The sequence below is a fragment of the Ursus arctos genome, unplaced genomic scaffold, assembly GCF_023065955.2.
Source record: "Ursus arctos isolate Adak ecotype North America unplaced genomic scaffold, UrsArc2.0 scaffold_2, whole genome shotgun sequence".
Taxonomy (NCBI): domain Eukaryota; kingdom Metazoa; phylum Chordata; class Mammalia; order Carnivora; family Ursidae; genus Ursus; species Ursus arctos.
In genome coordinates, this window is record NW_026622874.1 from 96,442,884 (window position 1) to 96,466,393 (window position 23,510).

Genomic DNA, 23,510 nt, shown 5'->3' on the forward strand with positions numbered 1-23,510 from the left:
CCACACTCGCACAGCCCATCTCCCACAGCAGTCAAGGCAGGACTGGGACCTGCAACCCTCCTCACCCCAGCTTGTGGAGCGTGTGGTTGGTCTCTGCCAGGATGGAGGATTCCATCATAGGTCCCAGCGAGGTCAGAAAGGTGAGCATTGGGATATGCAGAACCTTCCAGAAGTTCCCTTCTGGAACCACTAGAAAGAAAGACTCATCCCAGCACCCCCACTTATCAGCCTTGGATGAGTGACTTCACCCGTGTGAGCCTCAGCTTTGTCACCTGGAAAATGGGGTGAGGATTCGCTGTTTTAGAACATGGCCTCACCTTCTGTGTTTTATAAATGTTAGCTACTCCTCTTATTGTCATCATCACATTCCCTCCCCCAAAGCAGGGATCAGCCGTCCTGGGGCCTGGAGGCCTGGAGACCAGCTCCGGGGACAGTTAAGCTGTGCAGTGCCTGGAGACGGGTGGGCTCACTGCCTGAGCCCCGCACTGCCGGCCCTGGCGGCTGATCAGACGTGGTGGGTCCCACATGGGAGCCAACTTGGCTGGACGGCCAGGGGCTGCTGGCCTGTGCTGGACACACGGGGGCCTGCCAGGGGCAGGTGCAGACTTGGCTTGGCACATCTCCTAGAGAATTCTTGGGCTGGGTCAGGCCTGGTAGGGATGGGCCCCATCCGGGGGTACGTGTGGCCAGCGTGGAATAGGGGAGCTGATTTTCCAATTCTCCCCCGTTGGGGTCATGTCTACTTTTCTTTTGTCTGTCTCTTTGCTTTTTCAGCGCCCAGACATTTTCAATGGCCCAAGGTCTGGAGGGGGTCATGGTCACCCTGGTAACCAACCACAAAGCAGAAACCCTCTCCCAAGCTGACGGGGTGACGTGTGCTTGCTACTTTTCACCAGAGGACAGTGACCCACTCAGAGTCACAGAGCTCAAGGGGTCGGGCCATGTTGCAGCCTTGAATTCTCCCCTCTGGTATGGGCATGGAAGCTCTCCTGACCTCAAATGGCCCAAGGCCAAGTTCTCCCAGCTGGTTCCAGACCTCAACATACTATGTGTTCTCGGCCAAGTGCCCCTTCCTGGGCCTTTGTCGCTTGGGTGCAGAGATCCGCTTGGCCCGGTACAGGCGGAGATCCTGTGGTTTGGACAGTGTCTGGACCCCACCCACTCTGAGTGGCCCCAAACAGGTGCCTGGCAGGGAGGCCTCCATCCTGTCCTTTGCCACCCTCCGAACTGGTGTCTGGACCTGGAGCAGTATTTCAAGAGCCATCCCTGAGAACCTCCAGCCCTGCTGCGACGAGAGGGAGCTCTCCAGACCATGGTAGGCTGGGGCTGCCCTGCCTCCTGACCCTGACCTCATTCCTCAACTCTGACCTCATCCTGTGACCTTGACTTCGTGTGTGATTCTGACCTTCACCTCATGCCTGAACTCAGCCTGACCTTGACCTTGCTCCTCTCACTGACATCCTTGACCTTGACCTGATGTTGTCCCTAGTCCTGACCTTTTTCTTCACCCTTGATGTTATCCTTGCACCTGGCCCACCCTGGACTGTCCTTAATGGGTGGCCAGTCTGTCCATGTAGGTCCTGATTTGGGTCTCTGCTTCCTGGACTCGGTGGGGGCTGCCGCGGTGAAGTGCGGGGGGGCTAGGAACGAGGAAGAGGAGGGTAGAGGGAAACAGGTGGGCTAGGCTTGGCGGTGTTACGGCAGAAGCAGGATTCTGCTCCTAGTTAGAGGATGTGGTTCCTGGGGGGCGGGATTGATATTCCAGGATAGCCTGGGTCCTACACAGGCTGGCGTGGGGCCTGCCCTGCTGCCCTCCCCTGGCCTCTGTCTCCAGCCCCTTGGGTGTCCCCTCAGGCTCTCAGTGGCACCTCTCTCTAGTCCCTGTCTCACACCTTCGCTCTCCCTCCCGAGCCTCAGCTCAGAAGCCGCCTCCTCCGAGAGGTCTGCCCTGAGTGCCCCAATGCCATAAGGGCTCCTCTGTGTTCTCAGTGTCTGTCCGTCCCTCCATCACTCCCCACTGATCATCAGTCTCCCAGTGGGACTGGGGGACCCTTGGGGACAAGGCGGGGCCTGATTCAGCACGGGGTCCCCAGGGCTGGGCACAGACCCTGGCTGGAGGGCAGCAGGCAGCTAATCAGCGTCCCGATGCTCGGAGGTAGGATCAGCTCGGTTCATAAGTGGGGACACTGAGGCTCAGAGCAGGCCCCCGAGGTTCTCAACATCGCAGGGATGCGAGCAGCGGAGGCAGGTTTAGAACTCAGGTCCAGGTGCCCTCTTCTGCCCCGAGGTGTTCCTTTCGGAAGATTTTCATTTTTTTAGGGGCACATTGTAAAAGGCAGTTTCCAAGACGGCTGGGCTGGAAACGGTCCCAGCTGGGCGAGCAGGACGCCGCTCAAGGCCCTGGGGCTCAGGGTGCCCCCAGGGGAGTCCGAGAGAACAACCCCGTCCTCCCTTGGGGGTTCTGGAGGAGGGCCTGGCACACAGTGGGGTGACGGGCCACGATAGGGACACGGAAAGCTGGCTGAGACAGGGGTGGGGGACACCCAGGCTTAGGGCAGGTCTGAGGAGAGAGAGGGCAGAATACCCCACAGACGGAAGTGATTGTTTTTTATTAATCAGAGGGAAATGTGCATGTAATTATGTGAGATGAGCCCCGCAGGGAGGTTCCTTTCTTTATGATGTCTGAAGGGATTTATAAATATTACAGAGTTTTACAGCACGAAACGTCCTGGCTGCCCTGCCAGCCCCCTGTCAAAGGATTAGTGGAGACAAAGCACCCAGTAAAAGCTAATTATAAGTCAGCCGGCCCAAGCCTGGGAGCCGGAGGGGAAGTGGGGGTGAGCGCTGAGTGGGGGGACAGGCGTGAGCTCGGGGAGGGGAGACCACACAGGGGTCGGGGGGCGGGGGAGGCAAGGGAAGCCCACGCTGTGGGGTGGGGTGGGCAGAGGCCTGACACCACTGACATGGAGGCAGGGGGCTGGGGGTGGGGGGACACCGCGTGCCCCTCCGGCTCTGTGAAGCCCGGGTTCTCCTTTCCCCCCAACAAGAGCCAAGTCCGAGAATCCTGGCCCATGCAAGGCTATGGTGATAGCCACTGAGGGCGAGGTGCCCTAGGGGTCTTGGGGACCCAGAGCTTTCAGGGAATGGTCAATGGTGGGCTCTCAGGCCCCTGATATCCTGAGAGAAGCATGTGGAGGCAGGAAGGCTGGCCGGAGACCCTCCGTGTGGGTGGTCGCCCGTTCTACCTGCTATGGAGATGGGCCCCGAGCTCTGGGCAGCCGTTTCTCAATGGATCGGCTCCCTGAGTTGGGCCCCGAGTGGGCGCAGGGGAGCCCTGGGGTGGGATGGACGCAGAGAGATATGGCCGGACCGTGTCCTCTCTGCTATACTGCTTGGGCTCCCCCCACCAAGTCGGGAAGCCGCTGACAGGCCCATGGGGTGGGGGCCCACGGGCTTCTGGCCTCAGGCTGGACAAACGCCCAGCTCGTCCACAAGGCTTCCTTAGGAGCCCTGTGTGTCTGCTGCACCCGGCGGCCCAGGGCGGCCGTGTCGTTTGGGACCGTGACACTCTGGGAGGGGAGGCGCAGGGGGCGGGCGGGGTGCATGGCTGACCTCCGGAGGAGGGGCTTCTGCAGTACCCCACCCGGCACCTCCCAGGCCCCCAGAAGAGCCCGCAAGAGAGAAGGTGGCGCCAGCTCCAATGTCTTCTCCATGTTCGATCAGTCCCAGATCCAGGAGTTTAAAGAGGTTGGTCAGTGCCCTCTGGGGCCACCGGGAGGAGTAATGCATGGAAACACTCAGGGGGCAGGCAAGGCCCGGGTCGCCCTCAGTCCCTGGGGGTGATGATGATGTCACAGTCCTTAGAGGCCGCCATGGTGTGCCTCCAAGCCCGGAGATGTGACTTGCTGTCTTTGGGCAACCCCCGCCCCCTCCCTACCTGAGCCTTTGCTTGCTGTGTGACCTCGGGCGAGTCCTTTGGGTCTCTGAGCCTCAGTTTCCCTCTCTGTAAAATGGGGTTGCCACAGCACGACGTGAGGGATGGGCATGGCGCTCCTGCAGCGTGCTGGCTTGCAGTGGGAGCTGAGTGGGTCAGCCAACACTCTCGCGCTGTGCCAGGCTGAGCCAGGAACCGGCTGGCCAGAGGGCTCTGTACTGGGGTTACCCAGGCATCAGTGTACAGGGGGAAAGCCCCTTGCGGGGGAGTCTGGGGAGGGGCCTAGGCTTGGGCGAGTGGGTATGTGGCTGTTCAGTACCCTTGTCTCCACCAGGCCTTCACCATCATGGACCAGAACCGGGATGGCTTCATCGACAAGGAGGACCTGCGGGACACCTTTGCTGCCTTGGGTGGGTGACCAGCAGCTGGGGGGGCTCAGGGCTTGGGGCAGAACTGAGCCCAGGCCTTCTGGAAAGAGTGGGTACCTGGGGACAGGCCAGGGCAGAAGTCGTAGTGGGCGTGAGGGGCTTGGGAGCCGTGGGACTCAGGGGACGGGTGTCCTGTGCCTGGAGGCTACTATCTGGGCCAGCGACGCAGGGAGGGCAGCAGGGGCATGAATGGCCCGTTAAAAGGCCTGGCCTAGGAGGCTGGGGTGGGGTGGGGGCCAAGAGAGTAGTGGGAGAGGCTGGGGGAGGAGGCTGGACACGTCCGCAGGGCTCAAGGCTACCGGGTTTCGGCGGCCAGGGGAGGCTTTTGCCCTCTCTAAGGGCCCAGGGAGAGGCCTTAAGGCATGAATGGGGTGGGGGTCCAGGTCGGGGGAAGGGGGCATAACCAAGTCATATCTAACTAAGCTTTGAGCTCCCAGAGATGTGGTTGTCCCCTGGGACCACGAGGAACCCCAGAGTCCCCACCCCCAGGTGACGTCCTCCAGGGCCACAAGAGCTCTGAGCTCTCAGTCTTCCAGCCCCTATGCATCTCCACTTCTTTGGGCCTCAGTTTCTTCATCTGTGAAATGGAGATAATCACCAACTTGCTGTCCTTTCTAGGGAGGCTGAGGTGGTAGCGGGGGGGGGGGGCGTGCAGTGAGGCTGGGGGCAGCCCAGTGCAAACTGTGGCCAAATGTGTCCCCCTCTTAAGGTCCCCCAGCAGGTGGGCAGGGCCTGAGCACTCAGTCGGGGCAGGGGGTGGGAGGGTAGAGCTGGGAGACCCTGCGGGATGCTCCCTGGTCCTGAGCTCTGTTCTCCTGGGCTGCCTGCAGTGGGGTCCCCTCTGTCCCTCACTGTGCTCCTGGGTGTCCCCCCCTCCCCCAGGCCGCATCAATGTGAAGAACGAGGAGCTGGAGGCCATGGTGAAGGAGGCCCCTGGGCCCATCAACTTCACCGTTTTCCTGACCATGTTTGGGGAGAAGCTGAAGGGTGAGCGAGGCCCCGGGGGGCTCTGGGGAGAGGCTGGGCAGCCCGGCTCTGTGTGCAGACAGCTGGGAGCATGGTGCAGCCCCAGCTGCCGGCCCCCTGGGCCCCACCCCACTCTCCACCTCTACACCAGAGTAGGAGTAGGGCCTCCCGGGGCTGGGAGGGGACAATTTGGGTGAAAGCCCTCCGCCCACCATCAGGACGGGACCCCAGCCCTACTTCCTTACCCCTGGGCTCACCTTACCTGCCCTGCCTCACGGCCAACGGGAGGAGAGGTACAGGGAGTGGGGTTCTGGAAGCTATAGTGACTGACCCCAGCCCCGGGAGGGTCACTCACTCCAGGGAACAGCTCGAGGGGCTCAGAGGTGTCACCATCCCTGTGCCAGGTGCCCCTGCAACAAAGTGGCAGGGATAGAACCCTAACCACGACTCCCGGGCCTGGGGCGTGAGGTCAGGGCAGCAGTCAGGGAAATTCTGTCCCTTTCTCTCTGGGCCCCGGGGAGCTACCCTCTGCCCCTTAGTAGCATTTTCCTGGGCTCGAGGCCTCCCTGGGCAGAGGAAGGGGGCCAGCCTGGGCTGTGGCTGCCCTGGGAGGTGAGACTCCTCCCCACCCACCCTCGGGCTGCCCCTGCCTGATGCCCTCCCGCTGACCCCCAGGGTGACCTTGGGCCAGGCTTATCTGCTTTGCACCTCCACTTTCTGCCTGTAAAATGGGGGTTGTGTTGGTTTGCTGGGACTGCTCTAGCAAAAAACCACAAACTTGACAGCTCAGAAAAGCCTCAATGTGTTCTCTCAGTTCCGGCTTCTAGAAATCCAAAATCCCGCAAGAGGCTCCATCAGGAGCTCGAGGGGAAAGCCCCATTTTTTCTTCCTTTTCTGGCCTCTGGTGGCTGCGTTGTTCCCACCCCGGTCTCTGTGGCCCCACTGCCCCCCTTCTCTTCTGTCTGTCCATCTCCCTGCCCCTCACTCTTAGAAGGACACTTGTCGCTGGATTTAGGGCCCATCAGGATAGCCCAGGACGATCTTCCCCTCTTAGCTCATTTCCTTACATCTGCAAAGGCCCTTTTTCCAAGCAAGGTGACATTTCCAGGTTCCAGAGATGAGGACACGGGCATACGTTTTGGGGGCCACCCTCAACCCACTACAGGGCTGACCCTAGCAACATCACAGATTATGTCTGGCGAGAAATCCTAACAGTCTCATGGGTTGAGGCCCGCTGGGAGGTACAAGAGCCTCCACACATGCTGTCCTGGTTGATCCTGGAGCTAGAAGGCTGGCACCTGACGTGTGGCCCAATAGCCCCGCCCTCCAGTGGAAACAGAGGGCCGGACGTGGGGCAGGCGGGGAGCCCGGAGCTGGCCCTCCTCCAGGAGGCTGTTAGGGGTTATTCCCGGGACCGTGGCCTCCTCCTTGAAGAGCTCAGAAGCCCAGGGGGCTGGGGCAGGGGTACAGTCCTGGGGAAGACATGCGTGACTCTAGCCGTGACTGCACGCGGGAGGCCCGAAGCTCGTGTGGGCGCACGGCTGAGCTAAGAGCCAGGACCCAGGGCCAGGCGGGGCCAAGAGACTGCAGCTTTCTCTCAGTTTTGCAGGGGTGCCAGGACTGGGGCTCCACCGAGACTGCACACTCTCAGCCAGCAGTGGGGACAGGAGCCGGGGGACTGGGGCAGGCCCCATCTCATCCCTCTAACTGGGACGAAGACACTTGGTCACGTGATTCCCAGTGGCCACTCGGTAGCCCGTTCATTTGTGTGGTTTGCGGTCTGCAGAGCAGAGACCCTCTCTGGGGGGTGGGGGGAGGCTTGGGCTGTGGTCACTGTGCGGACAATGGGCCTTAACCTCAGGGCTGCTGGTCCTCCGGAAGGTGGGTTGGAGCCAGCCTGGCCCAGCAGCGAGGACTCTTCACACACCCTGGGAGGCCAAGACCTCCCACCAGCCCCCCACCATAATCCCTGGGGCACCCCCTCCCTGCTTCTGAGGCCAGGCGGTGAGTGCCTGGGGCTCTGCCCCAGAGGGACCCTGGGCTGAGCCTCTGGCCTGGTCTCATGGGCTCCCTGCTGCCCTCGCCGGAGGAAACCCACGGCTGTGGGCTCCCTGAGCTCCCAGGCCAGCGGGGCCAGCACCCCTTGGCTGGCCTCAGAGACACCGAGTGACTCAGATGGCATCCTGTCCTGATCTTTACCATTAATGACCCATTTTGCAAGCTGATCCTGGGAGGTGGGCAGCAAACACCACCTTTGCCTCTGTGTCACTGGTGACAGAGCTGAGCCTTGAGGAAGGAGGGGGACATGCCTGGTCCACAGTGAGCAGGGCGGCCATGTGACAGAGGGGAGAGTGCATCAGGGAAGGGTCACCAGGTCACCTGCTGTCATTGATAGCTGTGAGGACTTGGGCCAGACCCTGCCTCTCTCTGAGCCTCAGTTTCCCCATCCGTACAACCAGGGGCTAGGTATTCCATCCTGTTGTGGTAATAGACACATTCCTTCTAATGACATCTTCTCCCAGAGCCCACACTGTGGGGGTGACAGAACTGCTCTGCCCTACCCCCCAGCCCACTGCCCCCCACCCGCCCCATCTTGCAGACCCTCCAGTGCTCCTGCCCGAGCCCAGCCTTCCCCCCAGGTACAGCACTGTCTTTTTGACCTGCCACCCCGCATGCACATCCTGGGTCACGAGAGAGCCCCAGAGATGCCCCCACCCCAAGCCCGCCTCACTAATCATGACTTCTGAGCTTCAGTTTCTTTGTCTGTAAAATCAGGCCAACGGTCAGGAGGGTCAGGTACGTAGCAAGTGCTCAGCTGGGGTCTCCATGTACAGCTGCACAGGCTGCTCATAACTCTACGTGGAACCCTTGGTCGTTGCTCCTATTCCTTGTTTCTCAGAAATCTTTCTCTTGCTCCCACCGTGAAGTGGGAGTTGGAGAGGAGGCCCCCCATCCAGCCCCCCACCAGCCCCCAGCCCCGGCCTGTCCTCTTCACCCTAGCTCTCTCCCTGCCTGTATGTGCTGTTTCTAGGTACAGACCCGGAGGAGACCATTCTCCACGCCTTCAAGGTCTTTGACACCGAAGGGAAAGGCTTTGTCAAGGCTGATTTGTAAGTTCCTCTGCCCTTCCTTTGGTTTTTTTCTCTCCAAAGGCTCAGGTGATCAGTGAGCCTGGGTGAGGTCAGGGTGGGTTGCAGCCCAGTCTCCTCCCCCAAGCAGTGCTTAGCCAGCTCGGCAGTGTCTGGCCAGGAACCAGGAGGGCACTGCCCTGGCCAGCTCAGCCATCGCTTGGTGTCCCTTCCCCTCTCTGGGACCCGGCATCCCCATTTCTGTGTGGAAGTGTATAGGGAGTGTGGGGTCACTGGGGGCAGATTTCCCAGTGGTAGAGGTGGGCCTTGAAGGGCAACGAAGGTTTGCCTAGGCTGGGGCAGGGAACGTTCTAGATGCTGGAACACAGCCGTGAAGGCACAGGGCTTGGTGTTTGCAGGGTTGGTGAGGGGGCGGCTGGGGGGCGTGGGGAAGGCCGGGTGGGGAAGGCTTAGCACAGAGAGGGTCTCTGTGGGGTAACTTATGCAACAGGCCCTGGACTCGGTCTGCCCTGGGGCCCACTGGGCTGGCATTGTGGAGGTGGGGAGCACCCATGCCCGCTATGCCTCAGCCCAGTGAGAGCACTGAGCAGAGCCGAGGGTGGGGGGCAGGGGCGGCCTGCCCAGGGGGCTAGGACACTGAACAGTCCCCGGGGAAGTGCCTTCAGGGCCTCCGAGGTCTCGCTGGGCCTGTGGGTAGCCTGGGGCAGGCAAAATTTCCTCCCGCGGCACAGGCTTCCTGACTGATTGCTATGACGCTTGAGGCCTTGGCTTTTAGGCTTGATTTGCTGCCCACTAGAATCCTTACATAATGGGGGGGGGCAGAAGGGGGGGCAGGGGGGAAACCAGAGAAGGTCCATCTTGTCTCTCACACCTTCTCATCACCCCCCACCCCCAAAGTTGTGAGGCTCGTGTTCCCCAGGGGCAGGTGAGGGGTTGTTCCGGGTTCCTGCAGGCTGGGGCCCTCTCCTTCACCCCTCCCTCAGGGTCCGTGGTTCCCATGCCCATCTTGGGGACCCCCAAGAGGCAGTGAGGCCAACCCCTGGAGTGGTCTGGACCAACCCCTCTCCCGGCACACGCCTTCACTCCCACCAGTGCAAGGTCAGGAACACTTCAGGGACCCAGTTTGGGAACTGACCCCCCCCCCCCCGCCCCCGGGCCGGGGATATCAGACCTGGAAGACTTGGCTGCCTGCCAGGAAGGCCACAGAGGAGGCTCTGGCTGAAACAGAGTCTGTGAACAGTCCCCAGCTCAGAGAGTCGGAAACTGTGACTGTCCCACAGTAACATAAATAATGGAAAATGTGCGTCGGTCCTTAGCCGGCTCGCCACTGCCGGCGCCACGGGACACTTGGCGCTCAGGGCCTGGCTCGGTCCTCTGATCCCATCCCCGCCCGCTGTGCCCCCAGAGAGGCCGGGGCGGGGGGGCCCTCGAAGCTCCCGGGGCACCAGTCCTGTGGGGGTTCACCTCCCACCGCTCCTCCGGGCCCCAGGCAGCTCTGGCCCCACCGTGTCACTGCCAGTCCTGACGTTTCCCGAACCTCAGCTTTTCCCTCTGTGAAAGGGGGCTTATAGCTCTCGCTTCCCAGGGCTGCGAGGAGCAAAGGAGACCGGGGCAAGGCTTTCTCATGCCTCGGCGGAGTGCAGGCACCTTGTACTCTCGGAGGCACGATGCCCATGTCAGCCAAGTCTCTGGCTGAGCTAGCGGTCCGTCTAGAAGAGATTGAGGGGGTCCATCTGGCCGGTGTCCTGCTGGGGCACGACGCCTCCCCACCGCCTGTCCGCTCACCACCCCCCAGGATCTGCGTGTGCACGCCCAGGGTGGCCCTGACTCTGACCCTGACCCTCCCTCTCCCCCCGAGCAGCATCAAAGAGAAGCTCATGACCCAGGCAGACCGGTTCAGTGAGGACGAGGTGAGTGTGGGCTTTCCAGGGCACTGCCTAGAATCTTCCGGGGGAGGTCCTGCCCGGCCCAGGCCCTTCTCAGCAGCCCCTCCCTGCAAAGTGGCTCTTCTTTAGACGCGGAGGTGATGACCCCTTTGACTCCTTGCAGGAGGACAAGGATGAGTGGAGGTGGCTGCGGGCCCCATCTGCAGAGAGGGGAGCCACATTCTGCCTGACGCCCTTGGGTGACCCGCCCGCTCTGGCCCCTCCTTGACCCGAGTCCCGGCTGACTCCCCTCTCCGTCCCCAGGTCAAGCAGATGTTTGCGGCTTTCCCGCCAGATGTGTGTGGCAACCTGGATTACCGGAACCTATGCTACGTCATCACGCACGGAGAAGAGAAGGACTAGGAGGCCAGGGACCCCCCACATCCGGAGGCAACAAACACCCGCGGTGTTTTGGGGGCGACCACTGGGGAGCCCGTACAGCCAACGTGTGCAAAGAAAAGGCTCCCCTCGCCCCGCAGCTCTCTCTCAACGGTGAGAATAAATAATGCTAACAAGGCCCGAGTTTTCGTGATTAATGCTCTGGTTGGGGAGAAAGCGAAACATTCCTGCGTTGTTGGTTTTTCCAAAACTTTTTTTTTTTTTTTTTTTTTTTTTTTTTTACTTCCCCGGCTTTGCTCAAATGTTCCTGATGAGCTGGTGTTTAGAGCTAATTGACAGTTTTAATGATCCCCAGCTGGGCCACAGGACATTGCCTCCATTTATGAAGCTTTTATTGAGCACCTAGGGCGTGCCAGACCCGGTGCCGGTCTGGGGGACACACAGAGGAGCCAACCCTGTCCCAGAAGGTCATGCAGTGAGGAGGACGAGAAGTGGGTGGGGCCCCGGGGGGAGGGGTCGGAGCAGTGCCGGGGAGACCCCGCAGTGGAGCAGGTGAGGGCTCCTTAAACAGGACACACGTGGTTCCAACCATAAACTGAAAGGACATAAACTGGACCCCGGCAAAAGTAAACACGTCCTCTGAGCAAAAGACGCTCTGAAGAGTGTGAAAAGGCAAAGCCCAGTGCTGGGAATAGATTTTGACAGAGATCTCATATCCTGAATATACTTTTTAAAAATCCTACATCGGGGGCACCTGGGTGGCTCAGTCAGTTGAGCATCTGAGTTCGGCTGGGGTCATGATCCCAGGGTCCTGGGATCGAGCCCCATGTCAGGTTCCCTGCTCAGCAAGGAGCCTGCCTCTCTCTCTCCCTCTGCCCCTCCCCCTGCTGGTGCTCACACACACACACACTCTCTCTCTCTCTCTCAAAAAGAAATAAATCTTTTTTTAAAAATGACTTCATGGAGAAACATTAAAAAAAAAATCCCACACATCCTTAAGGGAAAGCTAACAACCACAGACACACACACACACACACAAGTGACAAAAAGTAGTCTCCAAGTGGCCAAGAAAGACCTGAAAAGATGCCCAACTTCAATAATTGTAAGGAAAATGCATATGAAAGCCTCCTTATGGAACACACCAGAATGGCTAAAATTAAAAAGATTGACAATGCCAAGTGTTGACAAGGATGTGGAACGAACATGAATCTCGGAGTTTGGTCACAGGAGTGTGAAATGGGTGAACCACTTTGGCAAACTGGGGCATTTTAACTTCCTCCCGAAGTTAAGATGGATACATATGTGGACCTAGCACCCCCCTTCTCCACACAGACCGCCAGAAATCTCCATCACACATCCTTCAGAAGACAAGTGTGAGAACTCAACAGATCTCTAAGAGTCCCAAATCGGAAACAAGACAAATGTCTTTCAAGAGGAGACATGACGGGGGGCGTCTGGGTGGCTCAGTCCGTGAAGCTCCAACTCTTGTTTTCAGCTCAGGTCATGACCTCAGGGTTGTGAGCTCGAGGCCTGTATCGGGCTCGGTTCTAGGCGTGGAGCCTGCTTGGGATTCTCTCTCTCCCTCTCCCTCTGCCCTTCCCCCACCCCCCTCGTGCACATGTGCGTGCGTGCTCTCTCTCTAAAAATAAGTAAATTAAAAGTGATGAATCAATGTAAGATGCCACACACCAGAATACCCCACAGCAGCAAGAATAAGCCGCCACTCAGCACAGCGTGGTGATGCTCTCATCTATTACGTCGCACGCACACGCGCGCACACACACGCATACGCACGCACACGCGCACGTCACACTGGGCACCTGGCAGGCTCAGTCGGTAGAACGTGCGACTCTTGATCTCAAGCTTGTGAGTTCCAGCCCCACGTTGGGGGTAGAACTTAACTAAAAATAAAATCGTAAAAAGAAGAAGACGACACACAAAAGAGAGCATACTTCTTTAACTTTTTAAAATGATAGCATATTTAAAAATAACTCTTATTAAGATATAATTCATGTACCATAAAATCCATCATTTTGAAGTATATAATTCAGTGGCTTTTAGTATACTCACGGGGCTGTGCAGCCGTCACCACTATCTATATCCAGGACATTTTCATCATCCCCAGAAGAAACCTGTTCGTTAGCAGACACTCCTCATCCCTGTCTGTGCCAAGTCCCCAGCAACCACCAGTCTGCTTTCTTTCTCTACGGATCTGCCTATTCCAGACATTTTATATAAATGGAGTCACGCGGTATATGGCCTTTTGTGTCTGGCTTCTTCGCATAATGTTTCCATGGTCCGTGCGTGTTGTGGTACTTTTCCTGTTTATAGCCGAATAACATGCTATTATATGGCTAGACCACATTCTGTTTATCCACTCTTCTCTTGATGGACATTAGGGATGTTCCCACTTTGGGGCTATTATGAGTAACAGGGCTGTGAACATTCATGTGCAAGTTTTTGTATGAGCATGTTTTTTTGAGTCTCTTCTAGGAGTGAAATTGTTGGGTCGTATAGTAACTCTATATTTAACTTTTCCAGGAATTGCTAAACTGCTTTTCAAAGCACCTTTTCAAAGTGACTGCACCATTTTACAAGCCCACTGGCAGTGTTCAAAGTTCTTCTACTTTCTTCACATCCTCACCAGCACTGTCATTTTCTGTTTTTTTTCTTTTTTTAATTTTTTAATTTTTATTTTTTTTAAGTAAACTCTACACCCAGTGTGGGACTTGAACTCACAACCTGAGATTGAGAGTTGCATGCTCTACCAACTGAGCCAGCCAGGTGCCCTACTGTTTTTGTTTTTGTTTTTGTTTTTGTTTTTGTTTTTAATAGTCCTCCTAGTGGGTGTGAAGTGGCATCTCATTCTGGTTTTGATTTGCATTTCCCTAACGATTGAGGATACTGAGCATCTTATCAAGTTCTTATTGAACATTTTTTTATCTTTTTTTGGAGGATGGTCTAGTCAGCTTCTTGGTCCATTTTTAAATTGGGTTATTTATCTTTTTTGTTGCTGAGCTGTAAGAGTTCTTTATATATTTTAGATACTTGGCTCTTTAGATATGTGATTTGCAAAAATGTTCTCTCATTCTGTGGGTTCTGTTTTCACATTCTTAGTACTGTTCTTTAATGCTTATTCTTTCTTCTAAGACTTTTATAGTTTCAGCTTCTGCATTTAGGACCTTAGGACTTCTTGAGGGTTTTGTTGTTGTTGTCTATGGTGTGAGGTAGGGGTCCAGCTTCATTCTTTGCCTATAGATATCCAGTTCTTCCAGGATTTGGAAGAGTGAGACTATGTTCCCCCTTTGAGTGGTTTCAGTGTCCCTGTCAAAGATGAACCGATCAGAGTTCTATGGACTCTCACTTCTAGTCCATCCATCTCAATGTCTCAGAGTGCAGACTGTTTGATTCCACTTATGTGGAGTTCAAAATCAGGTGAAACTGATTTATGGAGGCAGAAGGCAGAATAATGGTTATTTCTGGGGTGGGGAAGGGCCATGAAACAAACTTGTGGGAGATGAAAATGCTCTATGTCTTGACCTGGTGGCAGGTACTCAGGTGTAGACATGAAAGTTGATCAAACAGTACCATTGAGATTTGAGCAGTTGATGCACTTTACTATATTTATGTTCTATCCCAACAGGAAGGAAGGGAGCCAGAAAAAGAAAAAGAAGGAGAGAGAAAGAAAGAGGAAAGAGAGAAAGTTGGGGGGGGGGGAGAAAAGACAGTATGGTCAGGAGATAGGGTGGAGAAGATGGGCATCGGGGGAGCTGTGGGGACATGACTTTGGTGACTGATGGCGCCATGCCCTGGGTGGGGAGAGGACTGGGAGGAAAAGTGGCCCGGGGGAGAGACTCTAAGTTCAGTTTGGGGCTGTGCAGTGTGAGCAGTGAGGGGCAGGAGGCAGCTGGGTGCTATGTCTAGGGCTCTGGGATGCAGTGGCCGGCGTGGGACACAGTGGCCAGCATGGGACACAGAGCCAGGGCCTGGGCTAGCCTGTGAAGCGATAGCCAGCAGCAGGACCAGAAGAGGCCACGGAGTAACCCTGAGCCCTGAGAGCAGGAGGAGGACCAAGCAGAGACCGGCAGTCAGCAGGCTGGGAGGTGAGACCCGAGGGAGAAGATGCGGTGGAGAAACGCCGCTAACGTGGGATCCCAAGTGCCAGGCCCCAGGCCGAGGTCCGCACGTGCTCTTAGGCGTCTCAGCCGTGTGAGTGCAGGACAGGAAAGGAGGCACAGAGTTTGCCCAAGGTCACTGGTGGAGCTGGGAGTGGAACCCCAGCAGCCCAGCCCTGAGCCCGCACCCATAAGCTCTACCCCACACTACCACCCGATGCAGTGGGGTGGGGGCATAGGGACAGAGTTTAGGGTCACAACAAGAAGGTTCCTTTCCTTGTCCCTCACCCTCCTGAGCTCCTTGTTGCCTCTGGGAGAGGTGGGGAGAGAAGGGTGCCCATCAGCCCGGAGTCCCCCGGCTCAGATCACAAGGGCAAGGTCTGCGAGCAGGGGCTGGGGAAGAGCAGGGGCTGGGGAAGGCCCAACACAGAGGAGAAGCAGTATTCCAAAAGAGCCCTCTCTCCGCCCAGGCCTCGTTCCTTCTGCTGTCTAAGAGTTTGGCTTTCCTGGAAATCAAGGTCTCCAAGGCTGAGGAACCCGTCAGACTGGTCTGTGCCCCGAGGAACCTGGCCAGAGCCAAGCTGGAGGGAGCAGACGCCATGGCCACCTCGCCCGCCTGACAGCTCCGGGCTGCCCTGCTCCGTGACACCCAGCTCTGCCCGCCCTGCAGTGGCCCAGCTCTGCAAGGACACAGGGGCAACCGACCGGAAGGCCCCAGGGGCTCCGTGCAGCTCAGGAGAGGAGACTGGGGGCCCATTCGTTCCTCCATCCTTCAGAAATCCATCCACTTACACCCCCTCTGTTTCAGGGCCCAGAGACGGTCAGTAACACCAGGAACACGCACCTCTGTCCTCAACGGGCTCTGGCCCCACAGGCATGGGAGTGAGCGGACTCCGGTGGCCTAAGCAGAGGAAGGTATGAGCAGAGTGGCCAATGGTAGCTCTGAGGCACTGGCCCCTGCCTCTCTTGGTGTCTCCACAGCATGGCTGGCTCATGGCCCCTCTGCCTCCACTGCGGTTCATCTGTGAGCTTGGCTGCCCCTGACCGAGCCCAAAACCAGGGGCCTTTAATCTCTCTGACTCTCCATCCAGTTCTTGAGGGACACTTGGGTTGGCCCCACGGGACCCCCAGATGGGTCCCCCTGGATCCTCCTCTACTCCAGGGAGCTGGGGTGGGAGCCAAGTTTCCTGAAAACCAGAGAGAAATTGGGAGCCTCATGCGTGTCGATGGACTCATCATGTCACCTGAGTCGTATCTGGGATCGTTTTTTAAAGGTACGAGAACTCCTTGTGGCCTCCCTACCCTCTCCCTGCACCTCCATCCTCTCAGCTCTGGGCTCCAGCTGCACAGCCTCATTTGGCCTCTTGAGTGCTCTACATTTCTTCCTGACACAGGGCCTTTGCATATGCTGTTCCTTCTGCCTGGCACACTCTCCCGCCTGGTACCACCCCTTCCTCTGCCCATGAATACCACTCAGCTTTCTGTTCTCAGCTCCGCCTCACAGCCCCAGTTCCTGCTTCCTGGAATGCACCACACCCCCTCCAGGGCATCTTCAGTGCACCAGGCACTTTCGCTGGGGATATGTAAGTGGTGTTTGTCTTCCCCATAGGGCTTTAAGCCTGGGATCAGGTTGGATTCTGTCCCCCCTGTACCCCTAGGACCCTGCCCAGAGCCTGGCACCTAGTAGACTCTTGGGAAACATTTAATCAGCTCCAGCAAGCCTGGAGAGCTGATCCGAACTACATGAGGCCCCTGGAGGTAGCTTCCGTGGCCAATGTTGTGGGCTCTGGGCCTCCAAGAAGACACTGTGGCCAGAGGTCCTGGCCAGGGCCCGCAGCATCCCCAGAACCATCCCCATGGCTGCATGGGGCAGGCCCTATCTGTCTGGGCCTTAGTCTCCCCACAAACAGAATGGAATCCCATGGCTCCCGGAGTCTCAGGGAGCTCCAGGCTCCTGGGCAACAGGAAACTCCAAGGCCGTGGGCATCCCTGGGCCTGCCTAGCTGTGCTGCACAGAAGGTGACCTGTCTCGAGAACTGGCCAGACTGGCTGTCCTAGAATTCTTGGTGTCCCCAACCCGAGCCCGGTAGGTGACGGGCAGCAAGGCCAGGCACAGCGTGGCAGGCCTTCAGCCCCGGGGAGCCGGGTGCGGGGATCCGGCCCTGCCCTGGCCCCACCGGCTCCCCCAGCCAGCTGGGTCTCATTGAGGGTAATTAGCCCCTGAGCCGCCTGGCTCTTGGCATCTGATTTTCCACTGTGATCCGTCAGCCGGGGCCTTCGGACAGCGGCCCCCGTATAAATCACGAGGGGGTCCCTGTTAAGAGAAACGGCAAATTCCTTCCACCCGTGCGGCTGGCTAAATTGACTCTGAGAGCAGATTCCCTCCTGGCGCTCACTCAAGAATGGCCAAGTCCTTTGAAGGTCTTTCCAGGACGGACCCCAGGGGCTTGGAGCCGGCTGGGCGGGGAATCTCCCGGGGAGCCTCTGCTGACCGCGGGAGAGGGGGGCCCCTCCGGCCGGCCCCTGGCTGCTGGAGGGACCCTGCCTGGCTCTGCCTCCGCTGGCCGTCTCCGGGGCAACGCTGGGGGTGACTCTGTACCTTTTTCACAGCCGGGAAGTGGCTGGGGTGGGGGTGGGGAGAGCCCACGGTGTCCTCAGTCCAGGGACACTAGCCCTCGGGCCAATGAAACATGCTGGTGGAATTTCAGGCCTCAGGGGTGGTGAAGGCAGACCGTGAGTTCTTGAGGGGGACTCCCCAGTAGCCACAGAGTCTGTTTGGTGGGAAATTCTACCCTCCTCCCGCTGTGAGCTGAGCCCAGGCTGGGCCAAGATTTCAGTCTGGCTGCGGGTTAGTCTGGGCCTCTGGCGACCCCTAAGTGTCGGTGTCTGCATGTCTCACACATAAAGCCTTCAAGTCTCACCTGACAAAGGTGAAGAAAAACCCTGCACAGGACCAAGGTCATGGTGACCTTGGTTGGCTCCCCAGCCCAGACACCAGAGTTTGCCTCCAACTTCGCCACTTCTGTGTGGGTGACCCCGGGCAAGTCACGAGCCTCGCTGTGACTCAGTTTCCCTATTTGGAAAATGAAGATCATGGCGGTGCTAACTTCATGGGATAGCTCCTTGCTTCATGTAGGCCAGGCTTTGGGATCCAGTGGTGGACAGACAGATATATTCCAGACCCTACTGAGCCAACGTCCAGGGAAAGGCAGACACCGTGGCCAACAATGACATCAGGATACAAGAAGAACTCAAAGTAGCAGAGCGGTGATGGGCAAGGGGCAGGTGAGGAGGCAGTAGGCCACCCATGTAGGCCATGGTAAAATTGTGCCCTAGGAGTAGGGACACTTCCGTGTCATTGGGAGTGACACGAGCACAGATGCAATTTAATAACCCAGGGTGACAAGTGCAAAGTCAGGAAAGGCCCGTGGAACCGAGAAAGCACAGAGGAGAGACTCAATCCAGCCTGGAAGGCTTCCTGGAGGAGGTGATAACCTGAAGAATGGGTAGAGGCAATGCAGACAAAGAGGACAATGACAGGCCTCCAGGTGGAAGATGGAAAAAGGGAGTCTTCTTCTAGAGAAGTCCACTCCTGCTTTCATCAATCGGAGAGGCCCTGTTTGACGTTGGCGGGGCTCCGACCAGCCCATTGCCCTTCTAGACCTTCTAGGAAGCAGACCCCAAGCCAAGGGCCTTCCTTCGGCCACCACAGCCAGCTAGACCTGAACAAGACGGTATGTTCACCCTCTACATGTTTATGGTCATCTCCTGTTTATGGCGCGGGGAGCTAGGTTTTCGTGTTTGGTAGTGCAGGGTTTTTTAGAAAAGCTGTCTTCAGGAGAAACGTATGTCCATGAGTCGACTAAAGGAAAACAATGAACGTAGACATTATTTAAGGCCAAAAATAACAAATGTGGGGTGGGAATCACTGAGGTTTGGGAAAGAGGTGAATTCTAGAGGAGAGGCTATGAGAGACTATTCGGAAAGCAAACGGTCCAGAACTCTCTGGAACATGAGTTCTCGAATCCCAATGCTGAAAGCATTAGCTTTCCGTCTTGAATCCAAATCCCCTTGAACAAAAGAGGCTCCATCCAGTAGGGTGGGGCCAAGGGAGTGTGGCTGCTTGCTGACAGACAGACCGACAGACAGGCTCTCAGCCACAGGAGAGTTTGTTGCCGGGCACGCATGTAAGCTCAGGGTTCATTGTCGTGCAGCCAAACTCCCTGGATGATTCAGGCGCCAGCTCAGTCCCACTGATACGGGTCCCGGGGCACTTTGCCTCTGTCGCTCTCCTAAAGCCCGCCCAGGGTGGCGCGCACTGCCCTCACTCCATCTGCCCCCTCTGCCCCAGCCTCTCCCAGCTTAGCGTGGCTCACGGCTCACCTGGTGCCTCTTCGGTGAGGGTGGAGGAGATAGGCTGTCAAGTCTTCAGTCTTGGTTCTGTTGGGATCACGGGTGACCACAAGGCAGGGATGGGGCTGCCTGGCTTTCAGAACCTGAGTCACTCCTCAGGACAGAAAGATAGGGGTCCATAAAGCCCCTAGCCTGTTGCCTGGCATGCAGGGGGTGCCCCCCCCACTTGCCTGGCTTCCGTGTGGGTGTGACCCAACAAGGATCACAGAACCCATGGCAGGCTGAGCTGGAAGGATCCTCCAGGATGACTTTGCACCTCCGTGAACAGATGAGGAAGCTAGACCCAGAGGGAGGTCACCCTTCCCAGCTCCAGACCGTCCACGGTCTCCCCCTTTCCATCTGCCCCACACCCTTGACTGTATTCAGGATCCCATTCCTGTCCAAGATGTGTTATTGGGGTGATAGTTGCATCAGTGGGGCCAGGAACGGGGACAACACATAACACGAGACATCTTGGGTGCTGATAGGGGCTGTGAGGCGGGAGTCAGGCCCGTGGCAGGTTGTGGGGGGACCAGGGGCTCCTTAGCAGGGAGAGGGGCCGTGTCTTGCTAAGCGAGCCCTTCCCTCTCTGGGCCCCAGATCTTTCTGCGCCAAGAGGACACTGCACTGGGGGGAACCGTGGGCGTGGGCCTGGCGACGGGGCTGGGAGGGACAGGCCGGCCCGGAGCCACCCTAATCTGGGGCTTAGCTCCGACTTCAAAGCTGGCGGCTTTAACTTTGTTGGAATGTCCAGCCATGGTGGGGGCAGAAGGGGGATGCCTGGTTCCCATCAAGCTCCAGCGAGTAACTGTGGCCTCTTGAGGCCCGTGAGGGTGGGGTAGGTGTCACGAGGGCAGGGCTAGGGATCTCAGTGGGTGCATCCGGGGTGGGGGAGCCCCAGTGCCTTAGGGCTGTGTGACCTCGGGCCACTGGCTTAAACTCTCTGGGTCCTTGTAATCCCCATCAGAGGAACAGGGTGAGTGGTACGGCCCTCCAAGGGCAGCACCTCGTCTAGGGTATGGCCCCAGGCTTGGGAGGACCCCAGTCTGAGCAAGACCTGATGTGGGAGCGCAGACACTTGGTGTGATGGTGGCCCTGTGGCCCCACAGCGCCATCTACCGACGGCTGAGCAGCCATGCCCAGTTCCAGCTTCCCCCAGGCCTGGGCGTCTTCTGCACAGCCACCCGGGCGAGGTTAAAAAGGTAATTTGGGGGCAGACAAGACTGAATATGAGTCCTGGCTGCCAGATTCCTGGATGAACGACAGGGCGAGTTTTTTAAGTTAAAGACAGCAGCATAGGCTGAGCGTGGGGCCCTACGCACCTCGCTTTCTATGCACTCACATGTGTAACTCTCCCAACCACCATGGGAAGTAGAGCATATCACTATTCCCACTTCACAGATGAGAAAACCGGGACCAGAGAGGGTAAGACACTGGCCCCGGGCTGCACAGCCAGTAAGTGGCTGAGCTGGGATTTGAACCCAGCAGTCGGCCTCCATCAGTCCTTGCTTCTTACCACGAGGCCAAGTAAGGCAGCAGGTGAAAGCCACCTTGGGTGGGCACAGGTAAGACTTACTCCTGGTCATGGGGCTGCAACCCTTGGCTCAAGGAGGGGCGCTCCAATGACTTCAGCCCAGGATACGCTGTTGCTCTGAGTTTGGGTCCTAGCTCCGCTACTTACTGGCTATGGGACTGAGGTGCACCACCCAATGCTTGGTGTCCCCCCATCCTCATCGATGGCTTGGCACAAGGGTCAGAGGTGAAGCATGGGAGGGATCCCAGGGCCCTGCAACAGTGAGCCCTTGGTTGTTCTTCTCGCTTCAGCGATGTCTTTGCTGCAGGCAGGTGGCCCCTCATGGTTCCTGCCTGTGTACCCAGAGACGGTCCTCCGCGAACCAGCGCTCACACTGCCACAGTCCTGGGCTGCACCAGAAGTTCTGCTCCGTGTTCAGGGGGAAGCATCCTTTGTCCTGGTTCCTGTGCCTGGGAAGGTGAGCTGAGACAGCCTGAGCCCTGGGGACCCAAGTGGAGGGAGAAGCAGCTTCGGAGGGGCCTCGCCCTAACCCTTCCACCTGCTTGGGAACTGCCAGAGGGGGGCAGGCATCTCCTGCCTGCCACCAGCCGTCATGGGATCTGCTCTGGGATCCCTGGTTTCCTGGTCTACAGATGGGGTTACTTTGTATCTCCCACCACTTCTGGCTCTAGAACTCCCTCACCCTTTCCTGGTCTCCCTCACTGTGCTGGTCAGATTGTTGGATTAGCCAAGGATGCAGTACTAGGCCTCCAGACACCACCAGTGGGGAGGGCTTTGTCTGTGCCGTCTGGGCCTCCAGTGAGAGCAGCAAGCTTCCCAGCGGCCACGGTGAGAGGTAGAAGGGCCGCAGATGGGGCCACGAGGCTCGGGGTCTGGGGACAAGCATCCCGATCCAGCCTGCGCTCTTTCCATGTGGGCCTCCCGCTCAGCACAGTGCCCATCCCAGAAATGTCCTCATCAGCTCGGTAATTACTGGTTCTCCTTCCTGCCCCACCCCCAAGCTCCATCAGGTTTTTGCCAGCAGACAGGAGCCTGCTGTAAAAGCTGGAGGCCTGGGCCAGCTTGAGCCCATCCAAATAAAATGAAAATGGAAGGGGGCACCCCAGAACCCCACTATGCAGCTTGGGAAACTTTGGGAAGGGACCACAGATCAAGCTGGGCGCCGAGTAGCCCTGGCTGGGGGCTGAGGACCCTCACTGGACCACCACCCAGGGAGGCAGTCCTGGATGGGGGCTGTCTCTACATGGACCTGCCCGTGATGGGGTGAGCTCCCCGTCACCAGATGTCGAGGGGCCTGGGCCACGTGCTAGGTGGTCTTTGACATTCTGTAGCACTTGGACCTCCATTCTGAGGTTCAGGCCTGTCACCACCTGGGAGGAAGAACATGGGCACTAGGATTCCCCTTCTGCAGATGCGGACGCTGAGGCTGAGGATGTGCTGGGCCGTCTGCCCGTGAAGTCTGCCATCTCTCTGCTCCTGGGGTGGGGCAGGCTGCTTTCCGAGAACCAGATGTGTCCAGAGAGCAGTGCGCACAGCCGTAAAGTCCCCGGCATGGGCTGGGCAGTCCTGGGGGCCCAGCGGAGAGAGCAGCTCTCGCTGCCGGGGGTGGAGGGAGAAGCCTGAGCTCCGATGAGCCGGGCTGGCCAGAACAGAAGGAGCTCCGGGACAGGCCACGCGGTGCGGGCGGAGGGGAGGCAGGGCCTGAGGCTGGGAGAAGCCCTCAGGGTCAGGTGGCAGGGCCTTGGGCCTCCAGCCAGAGCTGGGCAGTTGTCCCGAGGGCGTGGAGGAGCCATTCTCAATGGGGACCCACGTGGGCCCTGTGGCATCGCCTCCCTATGGGAAATGGAAGGAAGGCCCACGCTGTCGGCCACGGGGTGATGACAGAGGCCCCCGCCAGACACGTGAGGAGGCCAGGCCCAATGAGAGGCGTGTGCGCCCAGTCCCGGCCTCGAGCCACAGGAGGACTGGGAGAAGCCTGAGACGGCTGCCCCCTCTTCGTGGTGGAGCCAAGAAGCCACTCCGGGGGGGGCAGAGGGCAGCAGTTCTTTGTTCATCTGAGTTCCGTTTCGTCTGGGTCAGTTAGGGCTCCCAGGCCATGTCCTGTGAGCTCTCAGAAAGTAGGGCCTCCTGTGAGCTGCTGGCTAAGGAGTTCTGGCAGATTCTGTCTAAGATAGACCCACTGCTGCCCTGGTGTGTGCCTTCCCCTCAGGGGACAACACCCAGATCCCTCAGCCCCAGCCCCCAGCTGCACCCAGCATGTGGGGGCCGCCTGTGTGGGGTGGTGGGTGCATCTGCCTGATGATACCAGCTATGTCCTGGGGAGCGGGAGTGGAGGGGGCTAGGCTGCCAGGTGCGTGGGGTGGCAGCGTCTGGGCTCCGGTTGGGCCTGGGACTGCCGTCCAAGGTAGACACCCTGCATCGGCCCGAGCACCCTGCTGTCCCACCCATCTGGGTCCCGTTCAGGACTCAGCCGTTTGTCCGTGGAGTGGGGTGTGGGCCAGGTCTGGGAGTCCTGGGAGGCCTGGGGACCTGTGATTTGTGTCCTCCACGCTGGGTCATCAAAGGCTTTATGAGGCCCTGTGGCAGGCCCGCTGGGTTTCCGCGAGGTGAGATCATGCACCTGAACATGGGGCCCGCCCGGCCCTGTACCCTGAAAGGGCCTCTTGTTCTCCAGGGCCCAGCTGTCAGCACCGGCTTGTTAACGGGAGCTGGTTCTGTTGGCCGCTCCTGCCCGGCCAGAGGCCAGGGGAAGGTGGGGGCAGCTCCAGCTTGGCCCTGAATGTGCCCC

The 23,510-nt window shown here is 58.3% G+C and overlaps 1 protein-coding gene across 1 annotated transcript; it reads left to right on the forward strand.

Annotated features, from left to right (window-relative positions):
* The first annotated feature begins 1,144 nt into the window (after positions 1 to 1,144).
* On the forward strand, positions 1,145 to 10,709 carry MYL10 (myosin light chain 10). The gene is made up of 7 exons (XM_026516371.4): positions 1,145 to 1,315; positions 3,658 to 3,747; positions 4,269 to 4,344; positions 5,245 to 5,349; positions 8,360 to 8,438; positions 10,279 to 10,327; positions 10,607 to 10,709. The coding sequence occupies exons 1-7, from the start codon at positions 1,313 to 1,315 to the stop codon at positions 10,703 to 10,705; spliced, it is 501 nt and encodes a 166-aa protein (XP_026372156.4). The 5' UTR covers positions 1,145 to 1,312; the 3' UTR covers positions 10,706 to 10,709.
* Positions 10,710 to 23,510: the final 12,801 nt, after the last annotated feature.